At 43.8% G+C, this 16596-nt stretch overlaps 1 protein-coding gene across 1 annotated transcript in view; it reads left to right on the top strand.

Moving 5' to 3' along the window:
- Positions 1–1920: 1920 nt before the first annotated feature.
- Positions 1921–16596, top strand: part of GPM6A (glycoprotein M6A) — a 357889-nt gene continuing 343213 nt past the window's right edge. The window contains exon 1 of the mRNA XM_045452260.1: positions 1921–2129. Coding sequence (XP_045308216.1) covers positions 2126–2129 — 4 coding nt within the window. The 5' untranslated portion in view covers positions 1921–2125. The remainder of the gene's footprint in view (positions 2130–16596) is intronic.

The raw sequence follows: 16596 nt of genomic DNA, 5'->3' as shown, positions 1-16596 counted from the left end.
CATTACTCAACATTCCCATTTATAAATTATGTAATTTTTAATCTGTTAAATCTCGGGGGAGAGAATGTTTTTCTATACCTGAGATTCAGGATATTGATGCCCATTTTTATGGTCACTGTAAGATAGATTACTTAAACATCAAAAAATTTTCTATATTCACTGATAATCAGCCAAAAGAGAGACAGCATCATGATTTAGATGGCAGTATATAGCAGCTGATATTTTTAGTGTTTTTCAAAATTCTTATAAGTCACTGAGCGTGTCTGAAATATTTATAGATTATACTCAGTGCCGGAAGATACCACCGTCTTTTTCAAGCATGTAGCAATCCTCATCAATCTGAGAGGTAGTGTGGTGAACTGGTTAAGATCCTGGGCTCTGGAGCATTTCCGCTGAGGTTTGAATCTCACCTTCTTGTTTATTACCCATGTGAATTTGGACAGGTGATTTTTTTCTTTATAGCTCAGTCTCATCCGGAAAGTGGGAACGATAGTATCTCCCTTATAAGTTTGTTGTGAGAATTACGTGAATTAATATAAGGCCCTCAGAACAGTGCCCTGCATTTCGTAAGTTGTACTTAATTTGTTACTGTTGTAATTTCATATTTCAGTGTCATGATACAATGCCACCGGGAAATCTAATGGTTTAGAATTGCGCTATCTTGAAATAGGTCCTTGGGAAGTGGTGGCTGGTTATCTGTGGTGATTCACAAGCTGAGTTTAGGAATTAATCTCCACACATTCATCATTTATCTTGATTGAACCCATGTATAAGTTATGCTTTGCTGCAATCACAGTTCATGAGATTCCATTTCCAGAACGGTGATGCATTTCTGAATGGAGTGCTGAACGCTTACAACTTCTATCGATCACTTCCTTTCCCCTCCCACAAGAATAACTTTCTATTCCCATTTAACTGAAATGCATTTCCAACATGCTTCCAGGAGCATACCTCTTCCATTATGTGAGAAACAGCTGTGCAAATGTTTCTATGCTGTTGTAAATATATGCTCTGCATTTCTGTATGTATTTCTGCTAAACATAATGTGCTTTGCTTTTCATATCCCGTCTTCTGCATTAGATAGCCATGCTCCTCAGGGGTAGTAACCGTGTCCACTTTGTTTTTTACTTCCACTTGTTCGCCGCATAGATTTGTATGCTTTAGGCTAAGCAAGAAGCTTAAGACACTTTGGGGACGGATTTGCTGAAATTAACTTCTCCAGTCTGAATCCTGAAAGAACTAGGCCATTATAATTACATAATTTTTTTTTTTAACTTGAAGAGACCTTAAAGATCAGGTTTTCCAGATCCTTCGTTTTACAAAGTAGTAAACTGAGTCCCAGTATATCCGTGGTAGAGCCAGAATCACAATCCATTCCTCCAGGCTGATAAGCCCAGGGCTGTTTCTGCAGCGTCAGCTCCCTCTTGGATTGAGTCATTTATTTTCCAGGTGACTTCTGCATATTATGGTGTGGGGGGGGGGAGGGGAGGGGGGAGGGGACTGGCTTTTAGGTCTTTGGAGCCTTGCCAGGTTACAGAAACCAACATATATAGCACAGAAGAAGGAAGAGAGACCTAATATAAATTAAAAGGGGGAATTTCTCTCTTCCTCGTCTTCAGTAATATCGTTATCAAGGGAAAAATGGCATACTTAAGAGAAGATCTTAGGGAATGCGAAATCATCGTAACCCATCTGTCTCTTCCGGAATGATCTCTTCGTAGCCTGCACGTTAGGGGTGATTATTTTGGCCAGAGGGTCCTTGCCCGGGTTGGGGGGGGGGTGGGGTGGGAGACAATGCGTGTGTCTGTGGTGTGTAGTTCCCATTTGGGGGGAGGCGTCTGCACGTGGCTGGCTGCGGAGCGAAAGGGGGCGGGGTGGGGGGCGCGGGGAGGAGAGCGCGCGCGAAGGGCCGGGCAGTAGCCATTAGCCCGAGGAGGCAGGTGGGGAGCGGGAGGGGTCTGCGCGTCCTCCGAGGTGCCGGGAGCCCCGAGAGCCGCTCGGCCCGGAGGGGGGAGGCCGCCACTCGCCGCGGCGCCGGGAGCTGAGGAGCGGCCAGAAGAACTTGGTGGCTCGCGCTCGTCTGGGGACGTTGGTCCGGGGCCGCGGGGCAGCTGGACGTCGGGCCATGGGTGAGTGCGCGGGCGGGGGCGCCCCAGCGCGGGGCCTCGGGGGCGGGGTGGCACCGCGGGGAGAGTAGGTGTGGGGTCGGCCTCCGCGTCTGTCTCGGGACTTGTCCTCCCCCCCCCCCGGGCGCGGGGCGGTGGGGACGCGGTGGCACCCGGTGGGGTGGGGGTGGGGGGCATGGAGGTGGCGAGCGCGCGGGGACCGCAGCCCGGGGACGCCGCGGAGGAGGGCGGCCGGGGGAGCCGGGGTTCAGGGGGGACTGACGTGCGCACGTGTCCCCGCGCTGCCGCCTGCCCTTCGGGGAGCCAGTGGAGTCGGGGCGCGAGAAACGCAAACTTCGCACAACTTCCCTTCGCTCGGGTTCCCGTCCGGGCGCCGCCGGCGCGGGGCGAGGTCGGGGACACCTTCTGGTCCCCTCTCAGCTGAGCGCCGGCCTTGCACAAAAGGTCTGCGGCCGAGGCTGAAGGCGGACTCTCCCCTCCACCCCAGCGGGGCAGACGGCGTGGTCGAGGGGGCGTCCAGACCCGCTCGGGTGGCCGGGCTGTGCACTGCGCGCAGCTCCGCTCCGCTCGAGTCCCTGGACGGGGTCCACTCCTCCAGAGTTTGGCGGCCGCGGCGGCGGCTTGGACCGGCCCCAGGAATGCGGTCGGGTGGGGTGGAGGGGTTGCGAGAGCCCGGTGCGACACAGGCCTTGCAGACCCGGCGCGAGGAGGTTGGTTCCACGGGGAGAGTTCTCCGAGGTGCGAGGGAGGGGCCGGGGAGGAGGAGCCTCCCGGCTGCGGTGTGCTGGGCTCGGGGCGCCCAGCGTCGGGCCGTGCGGCTTCTCCGGGTTACTGATTAGCGACCCGCCGGCACTCGGGGTTACTGGTCAACGCCAGCACGCCCGTTTCTTCTCGTCCAAGTCCAGTGCGCGCCCCTCCCCCAGCCTCTCCCTTGTCCTTTGTTGTAAAGGATTTTTTTTTTCCCACCCCCCAGAGTAAAGGAGGCTTTGGGATAGACGTGCTCGGGTTGAAATTCCTAAGTTCCCACAGGCTCAAGGGTTAGGGGATGCTTTGACTGCTAATCGGTGCAGTTTATAGACGCCGGCCAATTCAGGAGAAAGGAAAAAAGAGAAAGCTGAGGACAGTTTTGCCTGTGAATGTTAATTGTGGTCAAGACATTCACAGTCTCTTCTCGCTTGACCCGGAAGTCTTAGAAAGACCCATTTTCAGGGCCTTTGAAAAATAAAGCAGTGTTGCAAATGATCTCCAGAATGGACTGGCTTTAAAAGCTTTCTGAAATTGAAGGACTATTTCCAAGTTAAGAAGGAAAGATAAAACACTTTCCCACGTGGGGCAGAAAGTATTTAAGGCTTGGTCTTCCTTCCTGTCTTTCATTGTGCATAGGAATATAAACTCTTGTTAGAATAACCGCGGAGGAGAAAAGCTCTCAAAAATGGAAAGCCAAAGTAATTGACTTAGTGTAATTTACTCATTTACCCTACTGAAAGCACTAAGATGCTGTTTGTAACCAACATTCTCTAGAATGTTCTCTAGAAGGAATGAACTTGTTTACCGTGTAGCCTTAAGCTTGAGTGGGCTGCCTACCCAAGGATAAGGTGCTCTTGATTTTGAAGCTAATTGTTTCTCTACTATTTGCATACTATAGTGAACACAGTTGGTCCTGGAGTTTGCTTCAATGCCCTTGGATAAATTAGGCTTGATCCCACATATGGGAAGGTGTTATCATGGAAAGGAGTTAGAGCTAACACCTGAGCCCTTAGGCTAATCCTGAGCTTGGTCTCTAACCCTTTATGAGTTCTCTTTCCTATCTGGAATCTGACAGATGCCTAAAATTTGTCTCCGCCTCCTTCTCCCGTTACATTTTTCTTACTGAAATTGTGGTCACGAGAAATTCCTGTTGATGTCAGATGGCCAGTGAGAGAGAGTGGGTAGAGGAAGCAAGTGAGAACCCAGGGGTCAGGGAGTAGAGAAAGAACAGGTATGTAGGTAGCATTGGGGAGTGAGATCAAGATGCCAGGACTCAGGACAATGACCCAGACATGCAGTCCAGAGATAGGAATAGCCACCAAGCAGATGGGGGCCGGTGAGAGACCGAAGAGAGGAAATATGTACAGAAACTCCAGAGAAAACACTTGGTCACTTGAGGTCCTCTTTCTCCTCTTGTACTTGTGAAAAACACAGAACATCAGTCAGAGAGTTTCTTTTGTTTGTGGTAGCAGGGGGTGAGGGCACTGGAGTCCACATTGCTAGGATGAAGGGGGAAAAGCAGGGTAGCAGAATGCCTGGCTGTGCCAGCAAGCTGAATCTACCCTTCTCTGGTGTCATGACAACCGAAATTTATCATTTATAGAAAGGAAGATGGTGCTATGGGAGTGAATATAGCAATCAGTTCTTGTTTGACTCAGGAGAAGAAATCCATACTCTAGCTTGGGAGAAGAATGAGAATAATTGGTTAATCAAATACTCTGAATAATTTATAGTTGTATCTATAATGCACAAGGCTAATTTTCAAAAAAAAAAAAAAAAAAGGAAGGTTATTTGCAAAGTAGGCAAATTGACATTTTGGCACCTCTTGCTTCCTTCTTTTATTTTCTTTCCTCAGCAATGGCTTCAGCTTGTCTAGTTATGCAACAAGTTTTCCCCTCTGCCCTCAAATGTTCCCCTACAGAAAGGATATGATGAGGTGTTTGATACGAAAACAATGCAGGGCTAACTTTTGGCCAAGAGTATTTGCATTTTAGCTGCAAGGCTAACTTTGGCCTCTCATCTCTCTAACGGTAGCGTTTCAGGCTCCAGTGTGACACGGGTCAGGAATATTTTTAATTTCTCTTCTAACTACATCACCTACTGCTCTTTTCATTTCTCTTCTAACCACATCACCTACTGTTTTATTTATTTAAAAAATGACGTTGGGCGTTATTTCATTCCACAGGTTACTGTGGGAAGCTGCACGGGGGGTGTGGCATTGGAGCTGATTTGGGCCACGTGAAAGGGTTTGGTAAGGGAAGACGTGTTGTAGGTAGACGATGGGCCCCTTCTCAAAGCAGGAAGGAAATCAGTTTTGGGGAACATTAAGACATGGAGCTGAGTTGACAGGATGGACTTCATTTTGGAGAGCCTTCAAAAGTAACCAGAGGAATTTAGAATTTATACCAGAGGAAATAGGGAGTCATGGAAGGTTTTTGAGCACAGAAGAATTACAGTGAAATCAGTGCTTAAAGGAGATGAATTGATGGGTGTTGTTTAAGACAAAGGATACATTGGAGAGAGTAGACCCAGAAGATAGACTTAGTTGTCAAAGTAATCCTGAAATGATAGGCCATGTATCTAGACCAGTCATAGGGGAAGAGTGGTTAACAGTGGAAATGGGGAAAAAAAGATAGGTGAACGATACCTCTAATGAGAAAGCTGTAAAAATAGGCAATTGAGTAATGGCAAGGAAAGTGAATCATCTCTCTCTCTGGAGATTGGAAACCTTGAAAATTGGGGAAATAGTGGGTCCCTTGAGAATGTTTAAAGGATTAACCAGATGCTTTATTTTCCGGATGCTTTGGACAGAAAATTAATTTCATTTTTGGAATGTTAATTAAGAGGTGATAGCTAGACATCTAAACACAAGTGTTTAGTATGTTGGAAATGCACAATGAGAGCTTAGCACAGCCCGGGAGCAAGAAGGGAAATAAAGATCTGAGGGCTGCTAACCTCTAGTAAGAGTTAAACCCATGCAACGAAAGTGAGAATATAAGGTGTGCTGGTGGAGGGGTAGGAAAAGAAAGGAACATATACCACATAAAATGGACTAAATGCCCTAAAATTAGAACAATGAAATGTTCCATCTTTAACATTCAGCTTTAGATCCAGGAGTCTGTAAATTTGGATGAGAAGACTCTCGGGAGGAAATATTTTGCTCTCGTTCAGTTTCGGTACACATGGACTTGGTTAAGGATCTGTAAAATTATTTGCAAATTTAGGCAAGGAATAATGAGGCATCGTATTGTTTTGAACTCATACTAGTTTTAGGAAAAATATGATCCCCTACAGGCAGTTATGAGCAGGGCATAAAGAGCCCGGATTTGAAGCAGGACAAATAAGATAATTTTTTATGTTTTTGGGTGAGTCATTTAAATCTTGGGGTTTCTGTTTTCCCCAAGGGCATTGGGGGATACTTGGTATAAATTTATGTAGCTCAGATCTTGATTCGGTAACAGAGGAAAAAAAACACGCAAAGAAGATAGAGTTGAGCTATTTTCATTAAGCAAATTAAGAACATTTTAATGATTGTAGGCTACTAGGGAAAACTTTTAAGGGTCATTTGGCCTCTAGTATGTTATTCTCCCTGGAAAATTTATAAAAGCCCGAGAGTCTGAGCCTAAACAGAAAAAGGTAAACTAATGTTCTGGTTATCTTTGCTGCATAACAAGTATCCCCAAAACTGGTGAGTTAAAATGACAGTTTATCATTAATCTCTGTGGGTTCTGTGGGCTGTCTCCTGAGCAGGTCTTGTTTGAAATCTGGTGCCTTTGCAGTCCAGCATCTGCTGGGGATTCAGGCATCAGAAGACTTGGCTGGGCTGGTTGTCTCAGGTAGGTCTCACATAGCAGCGTTGACAACTGGCTGTTGGCTGAGATGTCAGCTGGGGCTGCTTCCAAGGGACTTGGGCTTTTCACAAAATGGCAGCTTGATTCTTAGAGGCAGCGTCTTGGTGCAAGGGTTCCAAGAAACCCAGGCAGAAGCTACGGGGATTGTTATGACCTAGAACGTCCTGTGTCTCAGAACATTATTTCTGCTGCCTTCTGTTGGTCAGGAAAGTCATTATGGGCGACATATTCAAGGGGGAGGGGCACTGGATCCTTCCTTGTGATTTAAGGAGCAACGTAGTCTCCAAGGAGAGAAAAAGAATCACGGTAGCCAACTACTACTTGGTCTCATTTCTACAAGAGATGCCTTATAAGTGTGCTTTGCCGTAGAGACATCCTCAGGTTTGCCAGGGAAAATTTGATGTACGTTTTCTGAAACATATAGGATAAAAGACTGCATCTTTAATTAGAAATACGAAGAAATCTAGGCAGTCCCGCTAAAATTTCACAGCAGAACGGTTGAGTGTGGAAATTCATGCCTGGGTGCAAATGTGTTAGGAGGATGCTGGGATAAAGCTCTACTCAAAATAATTTCAAATAAGATCAGCTTGTCTTTCTTATTTTAATTTAAATGGGGAACTTCTGAAGCGATTGTGAAATGCTCTTTATTTCACTTAGAATCAAGCTTTTGTCATACAGTAGAATGTAGGTCAAATAAATCCTTTATTGAATATCCTCTCATCATAATGAACTAAATGCTTTGTGGCAAAACTGGTCAGAAGCTTGCTTCAGTTTTCACAAACATATTAATTATACAAAACACGTAATGTGAATTGGTAGGGTGTTGACTAAAAATAAGTATGGGCTTAAATATTCTGATTTTTGGAGCATATGTTTCTAAATTAAACATGTAACATTCAATGTAACAGAACTTTAAATTCTCGTTTTATCATTTTTTTTAAAAAAAGTTTATTTATTGAAGGAGAGAGAGAATCCCAAGAATCTGTCATCACAGAGCCTGATGAGGGCCTCAGTTGCTCGATTGAGGAGATCATGACCTGAGTTGAAACCGAGTCGGATGCTTAACCGACTGAGCCACCCAGGCGCCCCTCATTTTATCACTTTTAACTGGAGAGGGTCAGATCAGTGTTGTTATTTCCGATACAAAAAAAAAAAAAAAAAAAAAAAATTGGTCTTTTTCCTAGACAATTGAAACATAAGAATTAGGGTGAAGGAAACGGGTTCAAACTCAAGGAAGGCATTAGTTTCAGCCGGAAACTTACTAGCGGTCTTAAAAAAGAGTTAGGTTCTGCCTTTCAACTTGGTTGATCTAGGCTCATTCTATTGTCAGTTATTTGACGAGGGACGAGGGTAGATACTGTGAAGCCATATACTTGGTGCACCTGACACACAGACACAGCCTCGTCTCACCGAGAAATAAAGGCCTGACCTCCATAACCAGGATAGTGGGAATAACGCATGAGGTAATATGACGTGTACTTAAATTCTTCTTTACTTCGTCAAGATCACCCGTCGGAACAGTCGCTCACGACGCGTCCCGCATAACGTGTCGCAACCACCCAAACTGCATAATAGCAGCAGAAGTATCTCTTGCTGCTGCTGTAAAATTTCTCGTGCTACGACTTCTAATTTTCTTGTTCCATTAGAATAACCGAGGGAATATGTTAAGTACTAGTTCCTGGGTCCCGCTGCCGGGGTTCAGGTGGAGAAGGTCTGGGCCTGAGAAGCGGGCTTGCACTTTGAACACGCAGCCTCGCCCGTTTTGAGGCGGGAAGCCTGGCGCCTGCTTTGAGAAGTAACTCTTCCAGAACGCCCGCCTTCTCTCCTTCCTCAGGCCAGCGGAGCTACCTACCGTTACAACCTTATTCCTTTACCCGTATCTCTGATACATTACATTTTATTCGGATCCGGTTCCTGCTCTAGAAAGTGTTACCAAGAGCTACATTTCGGGAGTGATGTGACGTTTCTGTTTCTTTTCTCCGTTCAGCTTGTTAGGTCTCTACACTTCCTGTCTGTCCCTCTGCCCCAGCCATTCCTTAGCCTTATTGTGGGTGATGCTCTCCAGAGATGACTGAAACCCTCCCCCTGAAGACGGTTTATGATTTCCAGCCTTATGGCTTCAAGAATTTACGTGTACATAACGCCCGGATCGCTGTCGCCGGACCCAGCTGCCCCCCCTACGTCCACCCGGCCATGCCTCTATTCCCCTAACCACAGTATGTTCCAGACGGAATGAATTCATCCTCCCCGGATATACCTGGTTCTCTCTTATCCCCTCTTTTCGTTTGTCGATGACTCTGGACTACACCTGGCCCCTAGCTTCTCTTACCGTCCCCCCTGGCTTGTCACGTGGCGTCCAGTTTGCTTGCACTCAGCGGCTCCCCCTCCTGCCTCCGCTCTGATGGTCTTTCCTGCGGGAGGTGCCAGCCTCTTCCATCCCCCCGCCTCGTCCCCTACGACGGTCACCACACTTCCCCTCTTGCACACCCCCACCTCGTCCCCTACGATGATCGGCACAGTCCATTCAAGCACGGCTCTTACCCCGCCTTTTATCCTCACCACTGTGTTTCCTGCTATCCTCTCTCCTACGTTTTCCCGCTGACCACACTGATTCCGTCCACTCACCTTAGCTTTTTCGTACCCTCAACTATGTGATCATGCCTGGTTTCGCTCTTTGCCAGGCCCTTTCTGTTTCTCTGTGGAAATGTAAAACTTTATTGCCTGGCTTACCTTCGTTAGCACAACTTAAATGTGTTCCCTGCATGAAGACTGTCCAAGATGTGCCCGGCTTGGGGTTTTCCGAAGCACGGGGTGCATACTAGTGAGGTGCCAAGTGTTGTTACTTTATGTGTTTAACAAGCACAATATTGCATATGTGCCGTGCACTGTTTTAAACTTTTTAAAAAATTTTTTTAAAAAATTTTTATTTATTTTTTTGAGACAGAGACAGAGCATGCGCAGGGGAGGGGCAGAGAGAGAGAGAGAGGGAGACAAAGAATCCGAATCAGGCTCCAGGCTCTTGAGCTGTCAGCACAGAGCCCGACCCGGGGCTCGAACTCACAAACCGCAAGATCGTGACCTGAGCCGAAGTCAGACGCTCAACCGACTGAGCCACCCAGGCGCCCCAACATTTGTTTGTTTTTAAGCAATAAATATGCTTTGTTTAAAAAGGAAGGCCGTGATGTTATATACGTGGAGATCTTACAGTGTTGATTTATTCATGAAGAGATAAAACATTTGGTAACCCCAGTCATCTAAAACACGGTTATATTATTGGCCTTTAACTTCCATGTTTTAAGTGTTTTTGAGTACTTAGTGATCAATCTTCGTAACAGTTGTGTTAATTATTACTGCCTTTTTCATTTTTACACGGAGGTTTAAATAATTTGTCCAAGGTAACGGAAGTAGCAGGCAGCAGAGAGGGGGTTTGTACTCAGGCAGTCTGTGCTCCCAAACACTGTGTTGTACTGTCTTTCCATTTCAGATGGGTATGACCTTATTTTAGGTGGTCACGGCATTAAACAAAATAGAATGTTAGTGATGAAGTTATTCTCATCTCATTTTTTTTCAACTCTTTTGATTAAATCAAGACTGACTCCTAATTTAGTGCTGTTAGTTTTATGCATTTCGCAGGAATTACCTTAATGGATCTCCCTTATATCACATGATAAGTGCATTCTGGTCTACATCAACTGAGAGGTAAAGTGATGCTCAGGGTAAAAAATGGCCAAATAATTAAAAAGTACCAATGATATTTCAGTTATTTCCTTTTATAATAAAGAGATGGCAGGCTGTAGACTTTGAACGTTTGGTAAAAACTGTTTTTTTTTTTTTTTTTTTTTTTTTTTAGATAAGCAATACTGATTATTTGTTTATGGTAGAAATTGAAAGTTTTATTGACAATATATTTTACTAACAATGAAAATTTTATTTATTTTTTTTTTAAATTTTTTTTTCAACGTTTATTTATTTTTTTGGGGACAGAGAGAGACAGAGCATGAACGGGGGAGGGGCAGAGAGAGAGGGAGACACAGAATCAGAAGCAGGCTCCAGGCTCTGAGCCATCAGCCCAGAGCCCGACGCGGGGCTCGAACTCACGGACCGCGAGATCGTGACCTGGCTGAAGTCGGACGCTTAACCGACTGCGCCACCCAGGCACCCCTGAAAATTGTATTTTAAAACAGGAAGTAGGGGTGCCTGGTTGACTCACTTGGTTAAGCGTCTGATTCTTGGTTTTGGCTCAGGTCATGATCTCGTGAGTTTGAGCCCCACGTCGGGCTCCGTGCTGTCAGGGCTGAGCCTTGCGATTCTCTTTCTCCCTCTTTCTCTGCCTCTCTCCTGCTCTCTCTCTCTCAAAAATAAATAAAGTTAAAAAAAAAACCCCATGAAGTAAATGAGAGTAATGATGATACTAATAGGAGATAAACCATATAACCTGGAGGCAGCTTGGTGCTGCTGAAGTAGTTAAAACAAGTATTTCAATAAATTCTTAACCTAATTCATGGAAGCCGTGGACCTTGGGCCCTTCTGTCACTTAACCTTCTGGGCCTGTGGGAGTAACACCATCAATATCTTACAAGGATGTTTGTGTAAAAAAGAAGGTATTTGACAAGAATCTTGAGTATAGTAAGTGCTCAGTGATTCATTACATTTTTACACATTGCTGGGTAACATGGTAGGAACCATGAACACGGTGTCCAAGTGCCTGGAGTTTAGTAAATGCTGCATCTGATGAAAGTCAGCCTTTCTGTCCGCTCCCAATGTCTTCTCTGTCCATCTGTCATGGCAGTTATTGAATGTGTGAATGTGTGTTTGCTTCCCCAGTATTTGACGTCATGTCCAGACTCTGAAGGCAGTGGCTTCCAGATTATTGGCATAGAAACCAACGAACATTCTTCCCATTAATCTGTTTGTCTAATGTTGCCGACCTTGCCGCCTTAGTAGAAAGTTACAGAAATGCAAAATGTGATTCCTCTTTATGTAAAAATGATGTATTTAGAATTCATCATGGCAGGAGATGGGAAAGAAGGCAAAGGTGTGGAATGAGTCCACATCTGTCCAGAACAGAGTTAAGGATGCGGTCGTGGAAGGGATTCAACACTGACCAACGTCCTTTAGATAAGATGAAAAACATTAAGGCAACAAAGATCTAGAAGAATCTGCTGCAAAGCAGATGAGACAGAGTTAACATAATGTCAGGAGAGTCAAAGGAGAACGGTGTTTTGAGAAATAATCTGCAGTGTTCACTAGAATAGAAGGAACTCAGGAATGCCATTTCTTTTGCTTTAATGGCGTTTTCATTGATAGAAGCCTGTTGAAACTAGTGTTTTTAGTTAAGAGGTGAAGATACAAGCCTGCTCTCATGGAGCAGATTTCAAGGACCAAAACCAAAACACAACAAGGAAGGAAGGAGAAAGGAAGGAAGGAAGGGGAGGGAGGCAGGAGGGAGGAAGGTGAGAAGAGGGGGTAAGGGACAAGGGGAGAGGGAAGGGAGAAAGAAGGACAGAAAAAACTTTTAATGGATCCAAGGTTAAGTGAAGAGTTTTATGGGGTAGGAAAGAGCCAGAAAATTGCTTCATGTTTTGAGAAAGGGGAATAGACCGAAATGCCATGGGATGACAGAACCTCTGAGCAATGGATTATAAAACAATTAAGAATATGAACTCATTTTATATTACTTATAGTTAAAAATTTTTTTTTAATGTTTATTTACTTTTGAGACAGAGAGAAAGCATGTGAGCGGGGGAGGGGCAGAGAGAGAGGGAGACACAGAATCCAAAGCAGGCTCCAGACTCTGAGCTGTCAGCACAGAACCCGACGTGGGGCTTGAATGCACAAACCCATTGAGATTGTGACCTGAGCCGAAGTCGAACACTTAACCGACTGAGCCACCAGGCTTAAACATAATTTTAAAGAAAAAAAATCCCATTTTTTTCTATAAAATGTTTGATGGCATTTGAGGGTTTTTAAATTTTTTAATTTTTTAAAAATGTTTTTATTTATATTTGAGAGAGAGTGTGAGTGGGGGGAGAGGCAGAGAGAGAGAGGGGGCAGAGGATCTGAAGGGGGCTCTGTGCTGACAGCAGACAGCCAGATGTGGGGCTCAAACTCATGAACCCGGAGATCATGACCTAAGCCAAAATTGGGTGCTCAATTGACCGAGCCATCCAGGCACCCCAGGGATTTTTATTTACTCATTTTTTAAATCAAAATAGATATATATTTGTTTTCAGGAGTAGAATTTAGTGATTCATCACTTACATGGAGCACCCGGTCCTCCTCCCAGCCAGTGTCCTCCTTAATGCTCCTCACCCCTTTAGCCCTTCCCCCCACCAGCCACCCTGAGTTTGTTCTCTGTATTTAAGAGTTTCTTATGGTTTGTCTCCCTCTCTGTTTTTACACTATTTTTGCTTCCCTCATGTTCATCTGTTTTGTGTCTTCAATTCCACATGTGAGTGAAATCATATGATACTTGTCTTTCTTTGCCTAACTTATTTCGCTCAGCATAATACACTCTAGTTCCATCCTTGTTGCAAATGCCAGATTTCATTCTTTCTGCTCGCTGAGTAATATTCCATTGGATATTACAACATATCTTCTTTATCCGTTCATCAGTCTATGGACATTTGGGCTCTTTCATACTTTGGCTGTTGTTCTAGCGCTGCTATAAACGTTGGGGTGCACGTGTCCTTTTCAATCAGCATTTTTTGCTGCGTCATAGGGTAGTTCTATTTTTAATGTTTTGAGGACCTCCTTACTGTTTTCCAGAGTGGCTGCACCAGCTTGCATTCCCACAAGCAGTGCAAAAGAGATCCTCTTTCTCCGCATCCTCGCCCACATCTGTTGTTGCCTGAGTTGTTGATGTTAGCCATTCTGACAGGGGTGAGGTGGTATCTCATTGTGGTTTTGATTGCATTTCCCTGATGAGGAGTGTTGTGGAGCATTTTTTCATGTGTCTGTTAGCTATCTGGATGTCTTCTTTGGAAAAGTGTCCATTTGTGTCATTTTCCCATTTCTTCACTGGATTATTTGATTTCAGGTGTTGAGTTTGATAAGTTCTCTATTGATTTTGGATACTAACCCTTTATCTGATATGTCATTTGCAAAAATCTTCTCCCGTTCTGTCGGTTGCCTTTTAGTTTTGCTGATTGTTTCCTTTGCTGTACAGGAGCTTCTCATCTTGATAAGGTCCCAATAGCTCATTTTTGCTTTTGTTTCCCTTGCCTCTGGAGACATGTGTAGTAAGAAGTTGCTGCAGCTGAGGTCAAAGAGGTTGTTACCGGTTTTCTTCTCTAGGATTTTGATGTCTTCCTCTCTTCCATTTAGGTCTTTGATCCATTTTGAGTTTCTTTTTGTCTATGGTGTAAGACAGTGGTCCACGTTCACTCTTCTGCATGTCGCTGTCCAGTGTTCCCAGCACCACTTGCTGAAGAGACCGTCTTTATTCCATTGGATATTCTTTCCTGCTTTGTCGAAGGTTAATTGGCCATACGCTTGTGGGTCCCTTTCTGGGTTCTCTATTCTGTTCCACTGATCTGAGTGTCTGTTCTTGTGCCAGTCCCATACTGTCTTGATGATGACGGCTTTGTAGTGTAGCTTGAAGTCTGGGATTGTGATGCCTCCTGCTTTGGTTTTCTTTTTCAAGATTGCTTTGGCTATTCGGGGTCTTTTGTGGTTCCATACAAATTTTATAGGATTGTTTGTTCTAGCTCTGTGAAGAATGCTGGTGTTATTTTGATAGGGATTGCATGGAATATGTAGATTGTGTTGGGTAGTATTGACGTTTTAACAATATTTGTTCTTCCAACCCATGAGCATAGAGTATTTTTTCTTTTTTTTTGCGTTTTCTTCAGTATCTTTCATAAGCTTTGTATAGTTTTCAGTGTATAGATTTTTCACCTCTTCAGTTAAGTTTATTTCTAGGTATTTTATGCTTTTTGGTGCAGTTGTAAATGGGATCAATTCCTTGATTTCTCTTTCTGCTACTTCATTATTGGTGTTTAGAAATGCAGCCGATTTCTGTACATTTATTTTGTAATCCTATGACTTTGCTGAATTCATGGATCAGTTTTTTGGTGGAGTCTTTTGGGTTCTCCACATAGAGTATCAGGTCATCTGTGAAGAGGGAAAGTTTGACTTCCTCTTGCTGATTTGGATGCATTTTATTTCCTTTTGATTGCTGAGGCTGGGACTTCCAACACTATGTTTAACAGCAGTGGTGAGAGTGGGCATTCTTGTGTTACTGACCTTAGGGAGAAAACTCTCAGTTTTTACCCATTAAAGATATTGTTGGGTCTTTCATAGATGGCCTTTATTATCTTGGGTATCATCCTTCTATCCCTACTTTTTTGAGGGTTTTTATCCAGAGAGGATCCTGTATTTGTCAAATGCTTTTTCAGCATCTATTGAGAGGATCATGAATTTTTTTTTTTAAATGTCTATTTATTATTGAGAGGCGGCAAGACAGAGCATGAGCATGGAAGGGGCAGAGTCAGGAGAAGACATAGAATTTGAAGCAGACTCCAGGATGTCAGCACAGAGCCCGATGTGGGGCTCGAACCCACCAACTGTGAGATCGTGACCTGGGCCAAAGTTGGACGCCCAATTGACTGAGCCACCCAGGCGCCCCAGGATCATGTAGTTCTAATCCTTTCTTTTATTAATGTGATGTATCATGTTGATTGATTTGCGGATACTGAACCAGCCCTGCAGCCCAGGAATAAATCCCACTGGATCGTGGTGAATAATTCTTTCGACGTATTGTTGGATCCGATTGGCTCGTGTCTGTTAAGAATTTTGCATCCATCTTCGTCAGGGAAGTTGGTCTGTAGTTCTCCTTTGTGGTAGGATCTTTTGTCTGGTTTTGGAATCAAGGTAATGCGAGCCCTGAGGATTTTTTTTTTTAATGAAAGAATATGCTTCCTGATTGTTTTAAATTGTCAAAGAATATGCTTCCTGATTGTTTTAAATTGTCTAATAATATGTTCAGTAAAGATGTAACTTGTTGCTTTGACAAGCATATTGTGTTCATTTTTCTTGTATTTCATTTATACAAGATATTTATACCTTTAATACTGAGAGTACGTAGGTAAATATATGGTCTATATTCAAACAGTTAAATGAATCAAAGATAAAGCATATTGTGGCTAAATATTTTCAGGTCGGAAACCAGGAGAAAATGGTTCTTGTCCAAGCTCACTTGTTCTTGATCTGTGTTCCCTTTTCCCTCAGGTGTAGATGAAAACTTGGGTTCAGTCGCCTATAAAATTCCATGCAGCTCTGAATGCCTATGAGCTAGGGGGGCCCGGCTGGCTCAGTCAGTAGAGCATGCGACTCTGGATCTCGACATTGTGAATTTGTGCTCCATGCTGTGTGTGGGGATAAAAAAAATAAAAAAAAAATAAATAAATGCCTATAAGCCAATCAACAAACAAGAAAATAAATAGAGACAAGACACTGGTGCCCACATCCTCATCAGATTACTAAAGCGGATGGTTGCATAGCAGTGAGTGTCTCAACTGCAAACAAACCTGTCCTTCTTAGTAACTTCTTTGTGGTTTCAACCCAGACTTTCTAACAGAGAAGACTTTTAAGACTTCAACTAGAAGATTTTGAGATTTTTCCTTGTTTACAGCCTTGGATATATTTTTTTGTACTAATCAAATGAAGATAAAGAAACAACTGAAACAAAACAAAACTCCAAACTCTAATATGTCCAGGAATTATCTCAGGCTTCTTTCAGCTCTGTTACTCATTTATAAGTCTTTATATATTATTACTTATATACATTATTAATATGTAATAACTATAATTACAAATTATAATATATATTATTGAATATTATATAGTAATTATACCTGTATGCTATAATA

This window comes from Leopardus geoffroyi, chromosome B1 (assembly GCF_018350155.1).
Source record: "Leopardus geoffroyi isolate Oge1 chromosome B1, O.geoffroyi_Oge1_pat1.0, whole genome shotgun sequence".
Taxonomy (NCBI): domain Eukaryota; kingdom Metazoa; phylum Chordata; class Mammalia; order Carnivora; family Felidae; genus Leopardus; species Leopardus geoffroyi.
Note: the sequence above shows the minus strand (reverse complement) of the source record. Positions and strands in the feature narration are given on the sequence as shown.